General features: G+C 41.6%; 1 protein-coding gene across 1 annotated transcript; it reads left to right on the top strand.

The window, feature by feature from the left end:
• The first annotated feature begins 2,077 nt into the window (after positions 1-2,077).
• On the top strand, positions 2,078-15,522 carry LOC308291943 (importin subunit beta-1-like). Its single transcript, XM_080734098.1, has 6 exons — positions 2,078-2,137; positions 3,706-3,875; positions 6,501-6,629; positions 12,345-12,492; positions 13,128-13,199; positions 14,854-15,522. The coding sequence occupies exons 4-6, from the start codon at positions 12,394-12,396 to the stop codon at positions 14,920-14,922; spliced, it is 240 nt and encodes a 79-aa protein (XP_080590224.1). The 5' UTR covers positions 2,078-2,137; positions 3,706-3,875; positions 6,501-6,629; positions 12,345-12,393; the 3' UTR covers positions 14,923-15,522.
• The last annotated feature ends 1,878 nt before the right edge of the window (positions 15,523-17,400 follow it).

Raw genomic sequence — 17,400 nt, 5'->3', positions numbered from 1 at the left:
TGAGCAGGAGATCATTTCTTTAAATGCAGGTGCAGTTATAATCAGGTACAATGACATTCTTTTTGGCTTCTCTCATACAGTTAAAAAAGTCAAATTAATATAGCTTTGCTATATCACACACATAATGTTGTCTGCCTTCCCCAAGTGGAGAAAAATTAGAACTTGGGAACTCATGAACACAGCTTCTTTACTGTCTTGACATGTCATTTAAACATGCAACAAGACAAATGTGACAGTAAGCAGGGCAACATTATACAATATGTATATTCTGTTGCTCAGTATACAACTGTCATTCAGTGTTACTCCACTGTCACTAATCACAGAGTTGTCTGAATGTATGAAAATTAAACTATAGAATTGGCCCATAGAATTGGAATTGACATTTCATGAAAACATTTCACAAAAACACATAGGTGACTGTCAGCTGTTTTTTTTTTTTTTAGCAATCCAGAGGGTTGAACTCCGTGCCATAACAATGTTACGGCAGTGCCACCACGATCGCTGTTTGGTTTTGCTTATTTGTCACCATGTCTAGTGAAATGTTAATATAGATATGTCAAAAGAATAACTATTTACCTATTTGAAAACAGCAGATCTACAAGCTGATAGGGCCTGGTTTGCTGTACAGTTGTTACACCTCAGATCAGATCAACATTAAACATTAGAAAACATGTGAATATCTAAACACAGGGCTATCTGCTTGATTGTATTATAATGATAAGTGAATGCAGGTATTATGCATAAATACATTACTTGTATGAAAGCAGTCAAATCACCAACTTCAGTGATTACTACAGGTGATCACAAAATACAAATACAATAGCTGAATAGGTCATCTCCAAGCTTGTTGATCAGCTATTCACTCAGACTGGGGTCTTTTGTGTTTTGTATTTTTAAGATAGCATGAACAGCACCTAGACACCCTGTATCCCTCAACTATTTAAAATACAAGCTTGTGGATCTGCTATTTTCTATCAGATTGGGGTCTGGGGACCCCCAGGGGTCCCTCGATTTTTTATTTGTATTTTTAACATGGCTTGAACACCAGCTAGCCACTATAGCTACCCTATATGCATCATATATTTGAAAATAGCAGATGTACAAGCTTGTGGATCTGCTATTTTCTATCAGATTGGGGTCTGGGGACCCCCAGGGGTCCCTCGATTTTTTATTTGTATTTTTAACATGGCTTGAACACCAGCTAGCTACTAAAAATCCTATATGCATCATGTGTGGATCTTGTGTATCTGCCATTTTCAACAAACCAGTGTTCAGTCAGCCCAGTACACATTTATCAAATCCCAGATCAATCCAAAAAGTAATCCACTATCTTCACCAACTAACCAAGACACTTAAGCATCAAAACGTTAGCTTTTCCATGCCAGGGAAGGGTTCAATGCACCAAAAACACGGCCCAAATGCCATTGTAAATAGGCGATGCTAACGGCGCTAGCTAGCGATGCTAACGGCGCTAATTTGTTAGCATGGCCCTTGTTGGACCATAGATGACAAAATAAAAAAATCTAAAAATATCCGACTGTCTACACAGACGACGTTAAACGTGTTTACTGTTCTTTCGTTGTCAATATACACTTACAGTCCCTCTGTGTGTTGCCGTGCTCCTCTGTCTGTCTCCCCCTCATCTCCAATAGAGTCCATCTCTGCCACTGTGGCAGACAGCAGACAGCCAGGCAGTGGGAAACAAAAGATCCGAGCCTCGGTTTCGTCCAAAACACATCGATCCTAAAATCGGAAAGGTTATTGGAGCCTGCCGGCTCAAAGAGAACATAATAACGACGTTTCCCCTCCGCAAAACCGTGCGTCCAGAGGCAATGGCCAAACTCGCAGGGAGAGAAGGAAGGAGGGGGCGGGGATAGGCAAACGAGAGCAGATTCTCGGGACGGGGAGGGCCGATCAGAGACTGAGTGAATGGGAAGTCTATGGGGGTGAGCAGAGACTCCCCCCTCCCTGGCGAGCAGAGACCACGAGGTCTCTGTTGGTGACGCGGATTGCACGACCAGAGAGCCGACGTCTGCGAGCCGGTCGGAGCAGCATTCCTTCCTTTCCCCAGTGCTGTCAGCAGACCAACATGGCACTTCGTAACTTCAAGAAGATTATGGTGCTTCCCACCGCAAAGGTACGTTCTTCACCCCTTTTGGCGTTTCGGAACCCGTCGGAGGTGATACCGCTGCTTTGGTTTAGTAATTTGAACAGTCTTTATGTGGTTTAGAGATGCCTGCTGTGAGTTGTCAGAGCTCAGCTGAGACACAGACACGTGTTGTGGTAGGCTGGTAGCAGTGCTAGCCTGACCGTCATGTATTCAGTAGCAGTGCTGTGCAATACTGTGGAAAACAGACACGACATTACACAGAATAGTAGTAATATTCACAGAATGAGTGGGAACAGTGGCCTTACTGTGTTGTAGAGTCCCCGATTGATGTTGAATTATCTTGCGTATATAATAGCCACACACATACACAAACAAACATCAATAAAGATCCTGTGGCATGCTAACTACAAACGGACTCAAACATTGAATTTAGATACTCAGTTTTAAAAATTGTGTTCCAACTGTTTCAGTATTGTTATAGGCCTACAGACTACATTAAATTAAAACGATTAAAAATGACGTTATTACACCAATTGTGGGTGCCACAGTTGTCTGTCTTTTGTCCACTTGTGACTAGTTATCAAGGTTGTTCTTTATTGTTACATCTTTTTTAGCTGGTGAAAACCAGCTCAATATCTTGGTGAGTTTGTGGAGTGACTTTCAGGGCACCTTTTGCCTATTGGCTGAACCATGGCACATGGTAACCGAACTAGTAAGTAGGATTGGCTAATGTTAAGGGCCAATGGCAGGGCAGTTTACCCCAGGCTGTGAGAGAATGGGAGAAAGGGGCATTCCTCTGGGCTCTTATCTAGGGGAAAGGACTGGGGGGGGCTGCTGGAACAGTGCGCACACACACACACACGCGCACGCACGCGCACACACACACACACACACACACACACACACACACACACACACACACACACACACACACACACACACACACACACCAAGATTACGTTTAGGCAGAGCAGGGATATATACAATGTTTTTTTAACACACACTCAAACACAATGGGGGATGCAAGGCTGTTGTCACACTGGGCTGCCCCTCCCCCAGGCAGCCGTCTTGACAGGGTAGGGACTAGCTAGTAGCAGGACTTCACATTAACTTTTTGAGGCACAGTGTCCTCTGGACAAGTACATTTCTCATTCTCTTGTCCAGTCAAGTCACAAAATCACCAGCATATATATTGACTGTGTCAATTCTTGTTATGGGTACATAAGAGGAAAACCTATTTTGGTTTGTCTTCAATGCAACAGCATAGATAATAACAATAGCAGAATACTGACATCAAAAAGTAAAATGATTTAAAGAAAGGAGTGCAAAAAAGAGCAAAGAGAATTAAAGAGCATAACCAATACCAATAACATTTTGTTATATTCTATACCAACAGCAGTTATGAGCTCACTCCTATGCTTGCAAAATGTTGGAAAAGTGGAAACTACAGATTTAAACTCCTTTTAAGATTAAAATGTAAATCATCTAACCATGACATAAAGTGGTAGCTGCTGTTCTGCATTGCTAGTTGTTCACCGGGGCAGCAACAAGCATCATTGTCACCCATCTAATGCTGCTCTCCTTCCTCCATACAGGATTTCATCGACTTGACTTGATCTAAAACGCAGCGGAAGACTCCCACAGTGGTGCACAAACATTACATGGTCCATCGCATTCGATGCTTCTACATGCACAAAGTCAAATTCATACAGCAGAACTACCATGACAGACTCAGCCAAATCCTCACGACTTCCCCAAGCTGGACGTAAGTTAAATTAAAACACAAAGTCTTCCCCTCTCCTTTTTCTACCTTTCATGTGAGTGGTTAAAGGAGTAGTTTACCCCAAAAATAACATATTTTCTATCGATTACAAACCCCATGGTGACTTGAATTCATGGATATATTTTAGTTTTTGTCGCATTCCTAATCCAATAATTTGATGACCAGCAGTGAGTCCCTATGGAGACACAAAGAGACAGCTTATGGAGATCAAATTATTGGCAAAGGAATGCAACAAAACCAAAAAAATCCATGAGTTCTCAAAAACTGACCATGCATCAGTTTTGGCTATACAGATAAATTGGACTCCACTTTCAGTTTTCCCTCATTATACTGTAGGAAGGACTTTACTAGCTGGTGTTGCTCAGACTTATTCCCACACTGCGTGACCAAGGGGTGGCAATGAGTGGGGCTGGAACCCAGGCTAGGACTTAACTGTACATGGTTGTGGTTGGATTGCAGGAATAACGTTTGGGTGCTAAGGTCATAACATTTTATAAGGCCTGCATGCTGACAAAATCAGCAAAGAGGCGTTTGTATCATTTACATTTCTATGCATCCTAAAATAGGGTGAATTTAGTCAGTGTGTGGGCTTTTACTTGTATAAATGTTTATATAATTCATGTTCCTTTCTAAATGTACAGTATATTTCTGGCTGCATATTTGTCCACCAGAGGTTGCACACCTTGGCTTTAAGTTGCATTGTACCATATACAGGTCTATCCCAAAAAATTGAATATTGTGTAAAAGTTCATTTTCTTCTCTAATACAGTTACATTTGTGGCGCAAAACCAGCATTGCATTGTATTGCTGGTGTTAGTCCACTGTGTTTTATCAAGTTCAGAGTCAACACAGCCATCTACCAGGGATTTTAAAGCACTTTGTGCTTCCATAGGTTGACAAGCTTTATGGAATTGATGATTTCCTTTAGCCAGAAGCACTTGGCACCTGCCCACAGAGCCAAAACTACTAGTTAACTAGTAACTGGTGTACTGACTGTGGAGTTACTGGGCTTAACAATAATTAATAATTTTATACTTTAAAAAACTAAAACAAATAACGTAAATAACTAATCTGCTTTTTCCTCATATTTTTCTTTCAAAGATTTTGAACATGAAAACAATTATGAGGATTATGCAAAATAATAACGATTATGATGATAATTGTGACAGCCTAACACTGAAGCTTCCATGATAACATATTTAAACATTATCCTTACTAGACACGGTTCTTGTACGCTGTAATTATAAAATAGACATGGCTATATGACGACGTGAAATGCTACTATAACGAGAAGTAAAGCTCATTGGGAACGAGGGACATGGTGTCCTCATGGATGCAAAGCACCACTGTTGCATAGCACCTCTGACCTCTGCCAGTGGCATAGGTTTAGGTTGAATATTCAACAACACCCTTGCTTTGCTGGGCTTGTAGTCGTCAAGTTACAGCTGCTGTTGTAGTGTGAGACAACCGATGTCATGTTACCGAAAGCCTTTCCTGTTCAACAGGGGCTAAAGCTGGGTAATCTGAATAAAAACTGCCAGGCGTTTTAGGTTTTTGCTGCTGAGATAACAAACATTCCATACATCACAGAAACCACAAGGTGGTCAGTACCTTGTAAGTTTTGTTATAAACGAAAAGTTAGTAATGATGGTGAGTTGTCTGGTCTATGATGATAAATCATGCACCAAATGCTGAAATTGTGATGTATAACTTAACGATTGTATCTGAGACCAAGACAAGACACCAACACTTCAATGCTTTTGTGAAATGTATTAATACCTTGTCTTAAGTGTGCAGGTTACAATCAATCAGAGTATAAAAATACCTTTAAAGTTCTATGAAATGGACTTTATTATTCTGAGGTATTTTAACTTATTTGACCTTCAATACAGCTCAGAAAGACTGAAGAAAAACTAAATATGTAATTCCTTCTTAATCTCATGGCACAGCTACATGTTACTTGAGTTTGTTAAGTTGTAGACCTACAGTCATAGCATATTTGAAACTATAATGACTATTATGTTCAATTGAATGCTGGCTAACTATAGAAGTGCATTGAAGACCAAAGAAGTAATCACAGGGGCGCCCTCTGGCCTACTGGTCCAGGCGCATACCACATAGGCATTGATGCCTGACGGCGTCGCCGGATCGATTCCTGATCCGGACGGCGTTTGCCGCTTGTCTTATCTCTCCCCCCATTTCCTGTCAGCCTACTGTCCTATCCAATAAAGGCATAAAAAGCCCAAAAACAAATCTTAAAAAAAAAGAATTAATCACAAACTGGAAAATTACCTAGCAATCACAAGACTTGAAGTGAATTTGCCGATGCAAGGAATTTGAATCTGTTAGTTACGCAACCATAACACATTATTTAATGCATTGTGCATTACAGAATTGTTAAAGATTTACAGCAAAACAACCAACAGTTTTGAAATTAAAATAAGGAAATGCAGGAGTAGGTCCCTTCTTGTACAGGGAGCACATGGTTCCGCTGAGAACAGAAACCATTGCTCTGCACTGATGGGAGCATGCATGCTGAAATGTAAGAAGTTTTGGCTGGAAGCTATACATAATGCAATGGAATGAATTGTTGTTTTCCTCCTCCAGGTGTTCTCCAGTCTGGCGGAGGCCGCCTACGAGGCCACGGACACAGCTGACGACTAGGAAGAGCCAGCCACGTACTTCCTGTCTTCCTCCTTCTAAATCATCGTACAGAAACTGCTAGAGACCAGACGGGTCAGACAGACGGGTCAGACAAACTCCCATACAAAAAACATTTTTTTCCTGTTTTCTCAACCATTCCTGTTAACATCATGCTTTAACACTTTCAGTGCCAGGGCGTCATATGACGTCCGACACGACCTTGGCAATGATGCCAGAAAATAATATTGGCGTCATATGACGCCAGATGCTTTTTTTTCATATTACAGTAGTACAGTGTTGGATCTATGCGGTAACCAAGATACAGCCCTTTTGGACGATGGGACGGTCGTCATGCATGACAATTCAGTGGCGTCAGTTCAGAACAAGCTAAGGTATGGCAACATGACTGGTGTCTGGTGAAGACACCAGTCATGTTGCCATACCTTAGCAACAGGCACGATGAAAAGTACATTTTTATTATTTCCCCCTGTCAAGGTATGGCAGCTGCATACCCCTGCCATACCCAATTGACGCCCCTGCATGACATCACACGCTTATGTGACCAAATTCAAGCATGCTGGTTGGCCGGTTCCCCCCAGAAACAAGAGTCTCAAAGAGTTCAGTGACTTTTACCGTACGGGACACACAGCAATCAGAGGGAGAGAGAGATATATTGAGAGAATGAGCTAGAATTAGTTATAAAATCATTAGATTTAGTATTATTTAGAGAGATAGAGATATCACGGAGGTACTCGGCTGCTACACCCACGGGCCACGGCCTCGATTTTGGTTCTGGCGGCCAGAAAAGCTCCTTCTACGGGCGATCGGTTCATCAGCGAAGGCCTCGGCTGGAACATCCACGGCCTCGATTTTGGTTCTGGCGGCCAGAAGAGCTCCTTCTACGGGCGATCGGTTCATCAGCGAGGACCTCCGCTGGTACATCCACGGCCTCGATTTTGGTTCTGGCGGCCAGAAGAGCTCCTTCTACGGGCGATCGGTTCATCAGCGAGGACCTCCGCTGGTACATCCACGGCCTCGATTTTGGTTCTGGCGGCCAGAAGGGCTCCTTCTACGGCGAGGCATGCATGCTGCCAGGGACAGACCACCGATTGCTACGGTTTCTCCGCGCGCCCTGTAGGATGCACTGCTGAGCTGTGCTGCGGTATGTTCTCTACGTTTCACTTTGTTATACGTCTGTCTTTCAATGTTATATGAGATAAGTGCTGTATAATGTATCAAAATGTATGAAATATATGGCCCATAAACCATAAAACTGTCTCCGCGACTCACAAATGGGTCCCGACCCAAACGAGAGAAGCATCCATTTCATTGTAAAGTCGACATTCAGAAACGCTGATTTTAGGCTATATTCTTCACTGCATACTACGTGCCACTCACGTTAGAAGTAGAACATTGTTTATTTTGGCGATAATGAGCCAAGGACATCACATCACAGCCTAGTATAGAACAGTGGTTCCCAAAAGGTTTGATCGCGAGCCCCGGGGTGGGGGCGCTCGCCCTGGAACCTCCAAAGCACTAGCGACCACCCTCCACAACTCAAGCCCGATTTGGGAGACCCTCCTGGGCATGGCGCCGCTCGGCGTCGGCCTCTATACCTCCGTGATGGAGGGAGTGAAAACTTTTTATGTCCAAAACCGCTCGTTTTGCATTTATCATTTGAAATTATTTAGACTAGTGAAAACAGCCGATCTACAACAACAGCCGATCTCCTTTTTAGGCACTAACTAGTAACTAACAATAAAATATGAGTCTAGAACACACCACTGTATGAGCTGCATAAAGTGTGGTTCCTGTTGAAATGAGCCATGCATCTGTAGCCTACTTTGATTGATTGATTGAAGACTTTATTAGAAGTTTGCATAGGAAAAGGTACAGTTTCATGACGGTACAGTTCACTGGTACAAGGTCTACTAAAAGGAGATCCATGAAAAGACTAAGCTTATTTCCACTGGAAAGTGGAAACCATTGAAGTATCTCATATAACATTGAATGACAGACAGATAGAACACAGTACTATGCAGTAGATATGTAAAGAAAAACAAAAAAAGACAGTAAGTCTAAACAAACAGTATATACAAAGAAGGGGAGGGTAGGGTGGGGCTAGGTTCTTTTTTTTACCACCTCTTTCTAATACATTCTTCAATCAATCAATAAGCCTGACCTGCTATTGTTTTTTTTTTTTTGTGTGCATTTTTTTGGGTCCACATTATACAATTCAATTCAATTCAAAGGAGCTTTATTGGCATGAGAAAACATATGTTTACATTGCCAAAGCAAGTATAACAAATACAATATAAAAACCAGTTGAAAATGGGGAACATATATACAGTTGGAGGGGGTACAGCATTGTTCATTTTACAGAGCTATGTCGCATTGTGACATTTTATATATATACAGGGTACACATAGCAGCATTATTTTCCTACATAAAGGTATCGGCTCTGTTTCATACTGTATGTGCAATCTACAAGCACACAACGCCTCGCACCGCGAGGCGTTATGTGCTTGTAGATCTGCTGTTTTCACTACTTTTGTGCGACAGCCTTTGCTAAAGAACATACAAATTATACAGAAGCACGATCATTTAGTATTTTTTATTTATTTCTATCATATACAGGGCCCGTGGAGTCTGACTGGATGGAGGAAGGATGGAGAGGACAGTATGATGGCTGAGATAGCGAGAGCGGAGGAGTCAGGCATAGGTCATACACACTGTAGGTTCGCTGCCTGGACCAATGTCACTCTAGGGGAGCTGAAGAACTTTCTGGGACTTCTCTTCCTCACAGCTATCGTTCACAAGGCGGAGATTGCCATGCACTGGTCAAAAAACTCTGTCATTGCATGCCGTACTTTCCCAGAACAATGGCAAGAAACAGGTACCAGGCCATTTTGAGGTACCTGAGGCGCACACACACAAACACACACACACACACACACACACACACACACACACACACACACACACACACACACACACACACACACGGTGAACAGTACCATCTTTGACCTTTATTTGTGGTGCCTTTGACTCCTGAATGTTGGCTTGTTGAATGCCTTTTTTTGAGAATACAGTACAGTACAGTACTGACTTTTATATTATTTTATTTATTCTTTACTTGCTGCACATTTATTTTATTTTACTTTTATCCAGTTATATTTTATTTTTGTGAAGTCATATTTGTGATTTCTTTTTTTTTGGAAATATTTGTAAATATTGTTGAACATAAATATGTTCATGCTGGATGTGTGAGGTACTCACCAGGGTTAGGGTTCGATGTTGCCATAAAATAAAAGGTTGACATCGCTTTTCTGACTTTTTGTCTTCCTGACCTTCTAGACCAGGTAAAAACACAGTGAATTCACAGTGCATAGTTCTATCAAAATGTAAGGCAATTTCTACCTTCTGAGTCATTTCATACTTTTTCACTTTGCCCCCTTGAAACTAGACGATGGTACAATATTTTTTTAATTTTTTTTGCACATAATGAAAGTAGGCATGTCATTCTTTCTGTCAAGGGTACTTGTGTTCCGTTACCATTTACCAATTTGTTGCTATGGCTTCCTAAAGTTTTTTTTCTTTGAACTCAAATATCTCAGAATCTAGATTTCTGAGGTTATTGACTGGTTTGCGCAGTGCGCACTCTCGAGCACCTATCTCCAAAACCGCTCACCGAAATCCTCTTTTACCAAACCTCCCATTTTTGTTCCGATGTGAATATCGGATCATTTCCAATTTATTCCCTGGAATTGGGGCAGAAATGAATGGGACCTAATGGTGGCACTGGTAAGGGACGGGGGGCAGGGGGGGCTGGCACTCAAAGTGTTAAAGGGCAGGTCACCCAAAATACAAAAAAAACTAAACATAATTCTTTAATGGAGTGCCATCTATCTATCGAGATGACTGGGCTTTCTGCCATCATTCCAGTACAGCAGAGCTCAACATCTCTTTCCAGAAATCATGACACTGTTACTCTTGTTAACTCGTGGGATGCCCACGATGTGCCAACTCGTCAAACTCTTTGATGTCTCCCGGTGCCCAACAATACAATGGGATGGTAGTTTGTATTTTCAAACGGTTTGTGAGACCAAACACATCTCTTATGAATATGAAATGGCCTTAAACCTTTGTTTTAAAAAACAAATAATCAAGTGTTGATTTACCTAGTAAAAGTGTCATACAGAGTGTCTGCAAATGTACCCCCTCCAACCAATCCATACTTTGACCTTGCTATGACTTGCATGGATTTAGTGATGAATAGTTTTGTCGCAAAATTGATTTCACCCAAGGTGGTATTAAAAAGGTCTCAAAGTCTTAAATTAAAACACTGACGCCTGCAGATACTGAAACGGGAGCTTCTCTCTGTATTTCAATACCCTGTTGTCTCCTTCTCTCCATCCAACATTCATTATCTATAGTGAATGTTCTTGTTTTTTTCATTACAAACCAGACAGTATTACAGAGGAGACACTCTGTTTGGCAATAGTGTCTGCAAACAAGGGTGTTTATTCAATTCATATCTACAGTTATTTTCCTGAACGATTCACCAAAAACAATAGATAAAATATGAAATGTAAATATGTATGTCTTAAATGGAGCACCTATAAAAATGTAATAAAAATGTTACATAAAATGATCACGCTGTAGTAATGCTAACAAACCGTGTAAGTGTGTCTGGTCTGTGATGATAAACCATGCACCACGCTGAAAGCTGATGTATAACTCTTACCATTGTATCTGAGACTTACACACTACGTTCTACAGCAAGCTTGGGGCATTAAATATGAAATTCGGCACACTTCGATGAATGTAATTGACAATGCGATAGCGCTTGGGCAAGTCGGCAAAGCATGCGCAAATTTGGCCTTCAAAGTATTTGTGCTTTTTGAACCTGGCTTCTGTTGCAGGTGACACGTCAACTATGAAGTTATTAAAATAACCAAACAAATTATGCTAGTGGTTGGCATTGTGACACACTATCTCTTTATTAAATCCATAAAAGAATGGAGGGGAAGAGCTCGTCTGTTTGAACCTCATGAAGCAAATCTTTTGATTGTTGGGTTGTTAACTCATTTTGTGCCCGCGATTTTCGGTCGCAATGATGTCCAGAGTGCCTCACGCAGGCTCCATCCGCTTGCACTCTCTTATTTTGAAAGCCAGAAGTGCCACAGCGTGATCACTTCCGGTCTGACGTCATCGGGTCGTGCGCCGGAACCGATCATTGTTTACGTGGTGCCATGCTGGATTGCAATGGAGCGTTTATACATGTGTTATATAAGCGAGCATCTGCCTCCATCTTCGCTTCTAAAGTGTTGTTTTGAGATAATGGACATTAAAGATGAGATCGGCCGTCCACCTCAATGTTATGGGATGACTATTGTGTGCTCGTGGAGCCGTGATGATGACAAATCAGCGCGGATTTTCGTCTCCGGACATCCGGCCATTCTACTCGGTAATGTACTCAACGTTACAGTAATTTATTACTTTTTGCGCGACATCACGCATTCGGCACTGTAAGTACTCTAGTACTTATTGCGTGACATCACGCAAACGGCACTAGATGAGTTAAGCAGGCACCGCTTGCTTTGCTCCTAAAAGTTCATATTAAGATATTGGAGGTGGTCTGGCATGCCTTGCTCGTTGACAATGACTCGAGATGTACTTGATAATAGGCCTACTGACGACCATTTCCCCAAACGTACAAAGTTAAATTATAATGCATGAAAATCAACGTCCTGGGCTTCTTGAACTTTAGTCAGTTGGCTTGACACTGATGGTTGTGTGTTGCAGGCCTGACGGCCACCAGAACAACCTGCACTCAGCAGCCTATGAGGCTCTGATGGAGATTGTCAAGACAAGCACCAAGGATTGTTACCCTGCTGTCCAGAAGACCACCCTGGTCATCATGGAGAGACTGCAGCAGGTCCTACAGATGGAGGTAAGAGGGGAGGGAAAGGACTCAACAGATGGAAATCGAGAGAGTGGTTGGGCCGGCAATATGGAAGAAATGAATTAATTCTTTTTTCAAAAATCTTCAATAATAGAAGAAATGGAACAGTATGTCATGAGCTTCTACTGTGGACGGCTATTTTCAAAGAAGTTAAAAATAACTAAATAAGTGAAAGTACAACATCAAATGCTCACTTGAACACCATTATAATGATACAAACAAACCGTGTGTCTGGTCTGTGATGATAAACCATGCACCACGCTGAAGCCTGATGTATAACCCTTTACCACTTTATCTGAGACCTATACAGTACGCAGTTCTTCCTACGGCACTAGCCAGCAAGCTGTGCGGATTGCAATGCAAATTACAAAAATGCAATGATGCATGGATGTCTGTGAACTGTGCCTTGAGTCCATGTCGAATACACACATTTAAAATCAGATTTTACTCCTGAACGATGGCAGCAGCTCTGTCCTGGCTCTCCCTCCGAAGAAATCCTCCCTCTGCTGCTGTCGTGGTATCATTTGAGCATCTGTGCTGTGACACCATTTCATGTCTTAACGATGTTAACATCCTGTCCTCCCTCTCTCGCTCTCACTCTCTCTCGCTCTCTCTCTCTCTAGTCCCACATTCAGAGCACCTCAGACAGAATCCAGTTCAACAATCTGCAGTCGTTACTGTACGCTACTCTACAGGTCAGAATACACACACTACTGTCCTCTCCCCTTCTCTAGTGTTGCAACGTGCAAAATTACACTTATTTTGGATCCAGTTGACTTGAAATTTGAATGGCCATTAATTGAGGTGTACAACATTTTAGTTTGTTGGTTTGTGCCTTTTTTCTGTGAATTTTGATTTTCAGCTCATGTAAACAAGCTGCTGGTACTAGAACCATGAAAAAAAACTAGAATACCGTGGGCTACATGTATGAAAGTTTGAACAGAATCCTGGGTTCCCGTGCCAACAGCTGTCATTGGCATCGTTACCAACGTCCAGGGATTTTCTTTGACGGACATATCGGCCCATTTCATTCGTAATTATTTGCACCAGCAAGGAAAGTGCATTGAACCTATGAGAAATATCTTAATTCATTCAACTATAATTGGTGATAAAGTAATGCATTCATATTTGTCCTCCTTGAGTAGAAGACTCCAATTAAAATGGATGAATGTTGCTATGCAAGAGCCAATTTTATTGGACCAAAACACACTGCCTAAAAGTCTGCATACACTGCCAGCAGAATATGTGGACAGATATCAGTAAATCAGACTGCTATTGAATATTGTACATTTCAGTTTTACACGGTGAATGGTGCCTGTTTTTAAGCATTAGTAAGAAGCAACACAATTCACCAGTTTTGAAATGTAACTATGCATGTCATCAAAATATGACATACCGGTACTTAATAATGCTCATTTGTACACCAGTAAAATGATAAACCGTGTAAGTGTGTATGGTCTATGATGATAAACCATGCACCACGCTGAAGCCTGATGTATAACCCTTTACCACTATCTGAGACCTATACTCACTTTTTCCCACGGGCTCTGCAATCAAGCTGTGCAGAATGCAATGTATTTCCAAGTCAGCGAAATGTGCCTCAAGTCGAATACACCAAAAAGTAGGAACGTGAATGTTGCTATTACATTTTTATTTAACTCGGAACAAAGACTATTATACTTGTTCATTCACCATCTGATGTCAAGTTTCCCTTTCATACATGGTGATATTTGTGTAGATAGTTCCTCATAATCCTTATCCGCTCACCATTGATACATATGGCCCCTGGTGGAGTTATTATTCTTCTTTGTTTTTAATCTGCCAGATTGAAAAGGCAAATGGTCCCATCTGCTGTATTCAACAAATCAATTTAAATATGAAAGATTCAGTTAGACGTTGTCATGTGCCAGCTGTTTTGACTGGTTTTGGTTTATTGATATATACATTTGATTGTGGTCATGGAAGTTTTAACCGGATCAGCTATTGTTGTTGGTTGGTATTACAAAACCAAAATCTTGCAATGTAATCTATCAGTGGTTTTGGACTGGTACATGAGCCCGCTGTGACGTTGCTTTGCAGAATGTGCTCATTAAGGTACAGCACCAGGAGGCCCTGCAGATCTCTGATGTGGTGATGGATTGCTGATGGCAGATCTACAAGCTCGCAGCGCGGCACTCGGTGCCGCGCTATAAGCTTGTATATCTGCTATTTTTCAATAGTCAAAGCATAAAATCATGGTTAAAGTGGTTCAAATCAAACGCAACGTGGGCGGCGTTCGTCTCTTTTAAGTAATCCCTGATTCCGTGTTGAGAGGCAGTGGAGGCTTGACGACTTGTTTTGATTTCTCAGATGGCGAGGAAGGTGAAGAAGATGATGAAGAAGTCCCAGCAGAAAGGCATGAACATGGAAGAAAGGTGACCGACTCATCTTCAACCTCAAACCCAAACACCTCCTGGCAGCGAAGAGGAAATCTGGTACCAACGACTGCAGATAAACACCTCCCCCAACCTTGTCTCTGTACGGTCAGGCTCTGGAGACTCACTTCTTTACCAGGACACCTACGTATGTCTTTTTTCATGAGCCTTTCCCTCATTCAGAGTTCAGACCCAGCTCTTGTCCCAAGAAAGCAGAACCTATGCGGCATGTTTGACATTCTTCCTGAGGGGCGTTGTACAGTATGTGTGATGTTGGGGTGTCTATGGAGGGCCGTGGCAACATCACTACACTCTGGTCCTGGGGACACGGAGTGCGTCTGATTTGCTGCCAAATCTGGGAGTAAGTTAGACCAGGGACACCAGATGAAGGCAGTGAACTAGCTGTAGAATAGAAGATTGTCTGTGTCCTCTGGGCTGGGGTTGAGAACAGATGGAAAACTGTAGACCCATTATTCCAATAACTTATTAGTATACTTTGTTGTACGGAATATAGCGAATATAGCATTGTTTTTGTTGTGTAATAGTTTAATTTACCAATCAAATACAATGCCCTCTAACTTATAACTGAAATTCATCAGTAATGTTTGCGGACAGGGTTCCCACGGTCATGACATTCCTGGAAATAATTTTAAGTTAAAAAAAAATGTTTTCCAGTGCTGGAAAAGTTTTGGAATTGATCAAGGGTCCTGGAAGGTCCTGGAAAAAATGTCTAAGCATTGTTTTGGTTATTGATTTTGTTAACTCATTTACTGCCACCATAAATCGATTTCGAGGGTTCCCTGCGTCGATTTTCTTACCTTTTGATGTGGGCACGTGTGTGTCCATCGTGCACGATCCGCATGCACGCCACGGTTCGTTTGCGGCGTGCATGCTTTATTTTTGCTACACTGCCTGTCTTCGACATTGCACATAGGAGTAAGAGACTTGTTATTGCGCTGAATGATTGTTATATAGTCCTGGAAATTGGTTTAAATATTCTGGAAAAGTTTTGGAAATTCATTGGTAAAAATGTGTGGGTACCCTGTGCTGAAGTTGCGACATGATAAAGTGGTGGTTGATGGATGTTTCCAGCACACCACATTTCTTCTGCAATATGACTCGACATCTGGGAAGTCAATAAATAATATCTCAACTAAAATGACCACTTGTGTCTCTCAATATTGTCCTACAAAGGTTTGCTATTTGTGTGGTTTTACAAGTCGGGAATGATGAGGATTTAGTTTTCACATAAGTGAAAATCGTATTAATTGCGGGCGCCCACAGGCCTAATGGTCCAGGCGCATACCACATAGGCATTGCCACATACAGTAGGCATTGATGCGTCGCCGGTTCGATTCCCGATCCGGACGACCCTTGCTGCATGTCACTCCCCATCTGTCCCCCCATTTCCTGTCAGTCTATTGTCCTATCAAATAAAGGCATAAAAGCCCCAAAAACAAATCTTAAAAAAAATGAAAATCATATTAATCGCAAGTTAAAACACAAGATAACTTCTTCCAGCAACACTTTCAATGGAACAAACCTGGTTGTGGATGTCTCAGACAGGCCACGTGGTCCAAGAGGCACAAGGACACAGGTTCACATCTGACCACTGCCTTGGTCTGCATGTCTCCATTCTCTGCTCCTGGTCTCGTACATAGACCGTAAAGATTAATGGACAAAGTTATGCCCATATACTCTACAAACGGTAAATGATGCCTATTTTGTAGGGGTGTAACAATACATTTAATGGCGATACGATACACATCACGCTTTTATTTGTCTGTAAAAAGTGCCCTCTCCAGACCATGAATGCAGTTTTTACTTTGGTGAAAGAAATGCAAATCCCCTCTTTCCAAGCCATACCTGAAGGCAGCATTCAAGAGAATTGTCTGAACTTGAATGCAGCATCTTATGTTGAAATAATTGCCCTCTCTTGTGTAGAATTCCATGCCATTACGCCACATCTCCAGTATTCACTTGATTATGCGTAGTTCAGTGTGGTATCACGCACCTAATTTCAGATTTTCTGTGTGTATGGGGAGATTCTGTGTCTTTTCTATGAAAAGAAATTTTTGAAAATCGCTAAACAAAGGGTAGTTATTAAATGTAGTATATCAAATAATGTAATATTAAAATATGTTTTCACATAGGATCAAAGGTTATATGATCATGATTCACCTCCATCCTGGATGGCTTGGTTCGAGGCTTAACATAATTGTTATAAATATATTTGTAAAATTCTATGGCGAAAATGAATGGGGAATATTAAGTGACCCCAGGAATCCACTTCCGCTGCGACGCTCTATAGTAAAAGCTTTTATAATAGTTGAGAAAGGAGAAAATAAGAACAGAATTATACAGATAAGTGCTATGAGTTCACTTGTCATATTAGTGCAGTGTCAATTTATTCCACAGGATGGCAGTCTAAGTACATGTTACAGGAGGCTATCTGATCATAGAACCATTAGCTCTCATTAAC

Source organism: Nannobrachium achirus, assembly GCF_963921795.1.
Source record: "Nannobrachium achirus genome assembly, chromosome: 9".
In the NCBI taxonomy this organism is placed as follows: Eukaryota; Metazoa; Chordata; class Actinopteri; order Myctophiformes; family Myctophidae; genus Nannobrachium; species Nannobrachium achirus.
Note: the sequence above shows the minus strand (reverse complement) of the source record. Positions and strands in the feature narration are given on the sequence as shown.

Coding starts and splice junctions, on each gene's coding strand:
- LOC308291943 (XM_080734098.1), top strand. CDS start 12,394: ATGGAGATTGTCAAGACAAGCACCAAGGATTGTTACCCTGCTGTCCAG. Junction 12,493..13,127: donor AGCAGGTCCTACAGATGGAG/GTAAGAGGGGAG, acceptor CTCTCTCTCTAG/TCCCACATTCAGAGCACCTC. Junction 13,200..14,853: donor TACTGTACGCTACTCTACAG/GTCAGAATACAC, acceptor TTGATTTCTCAG/ATGGCGAGGAAGGTGAAGAA.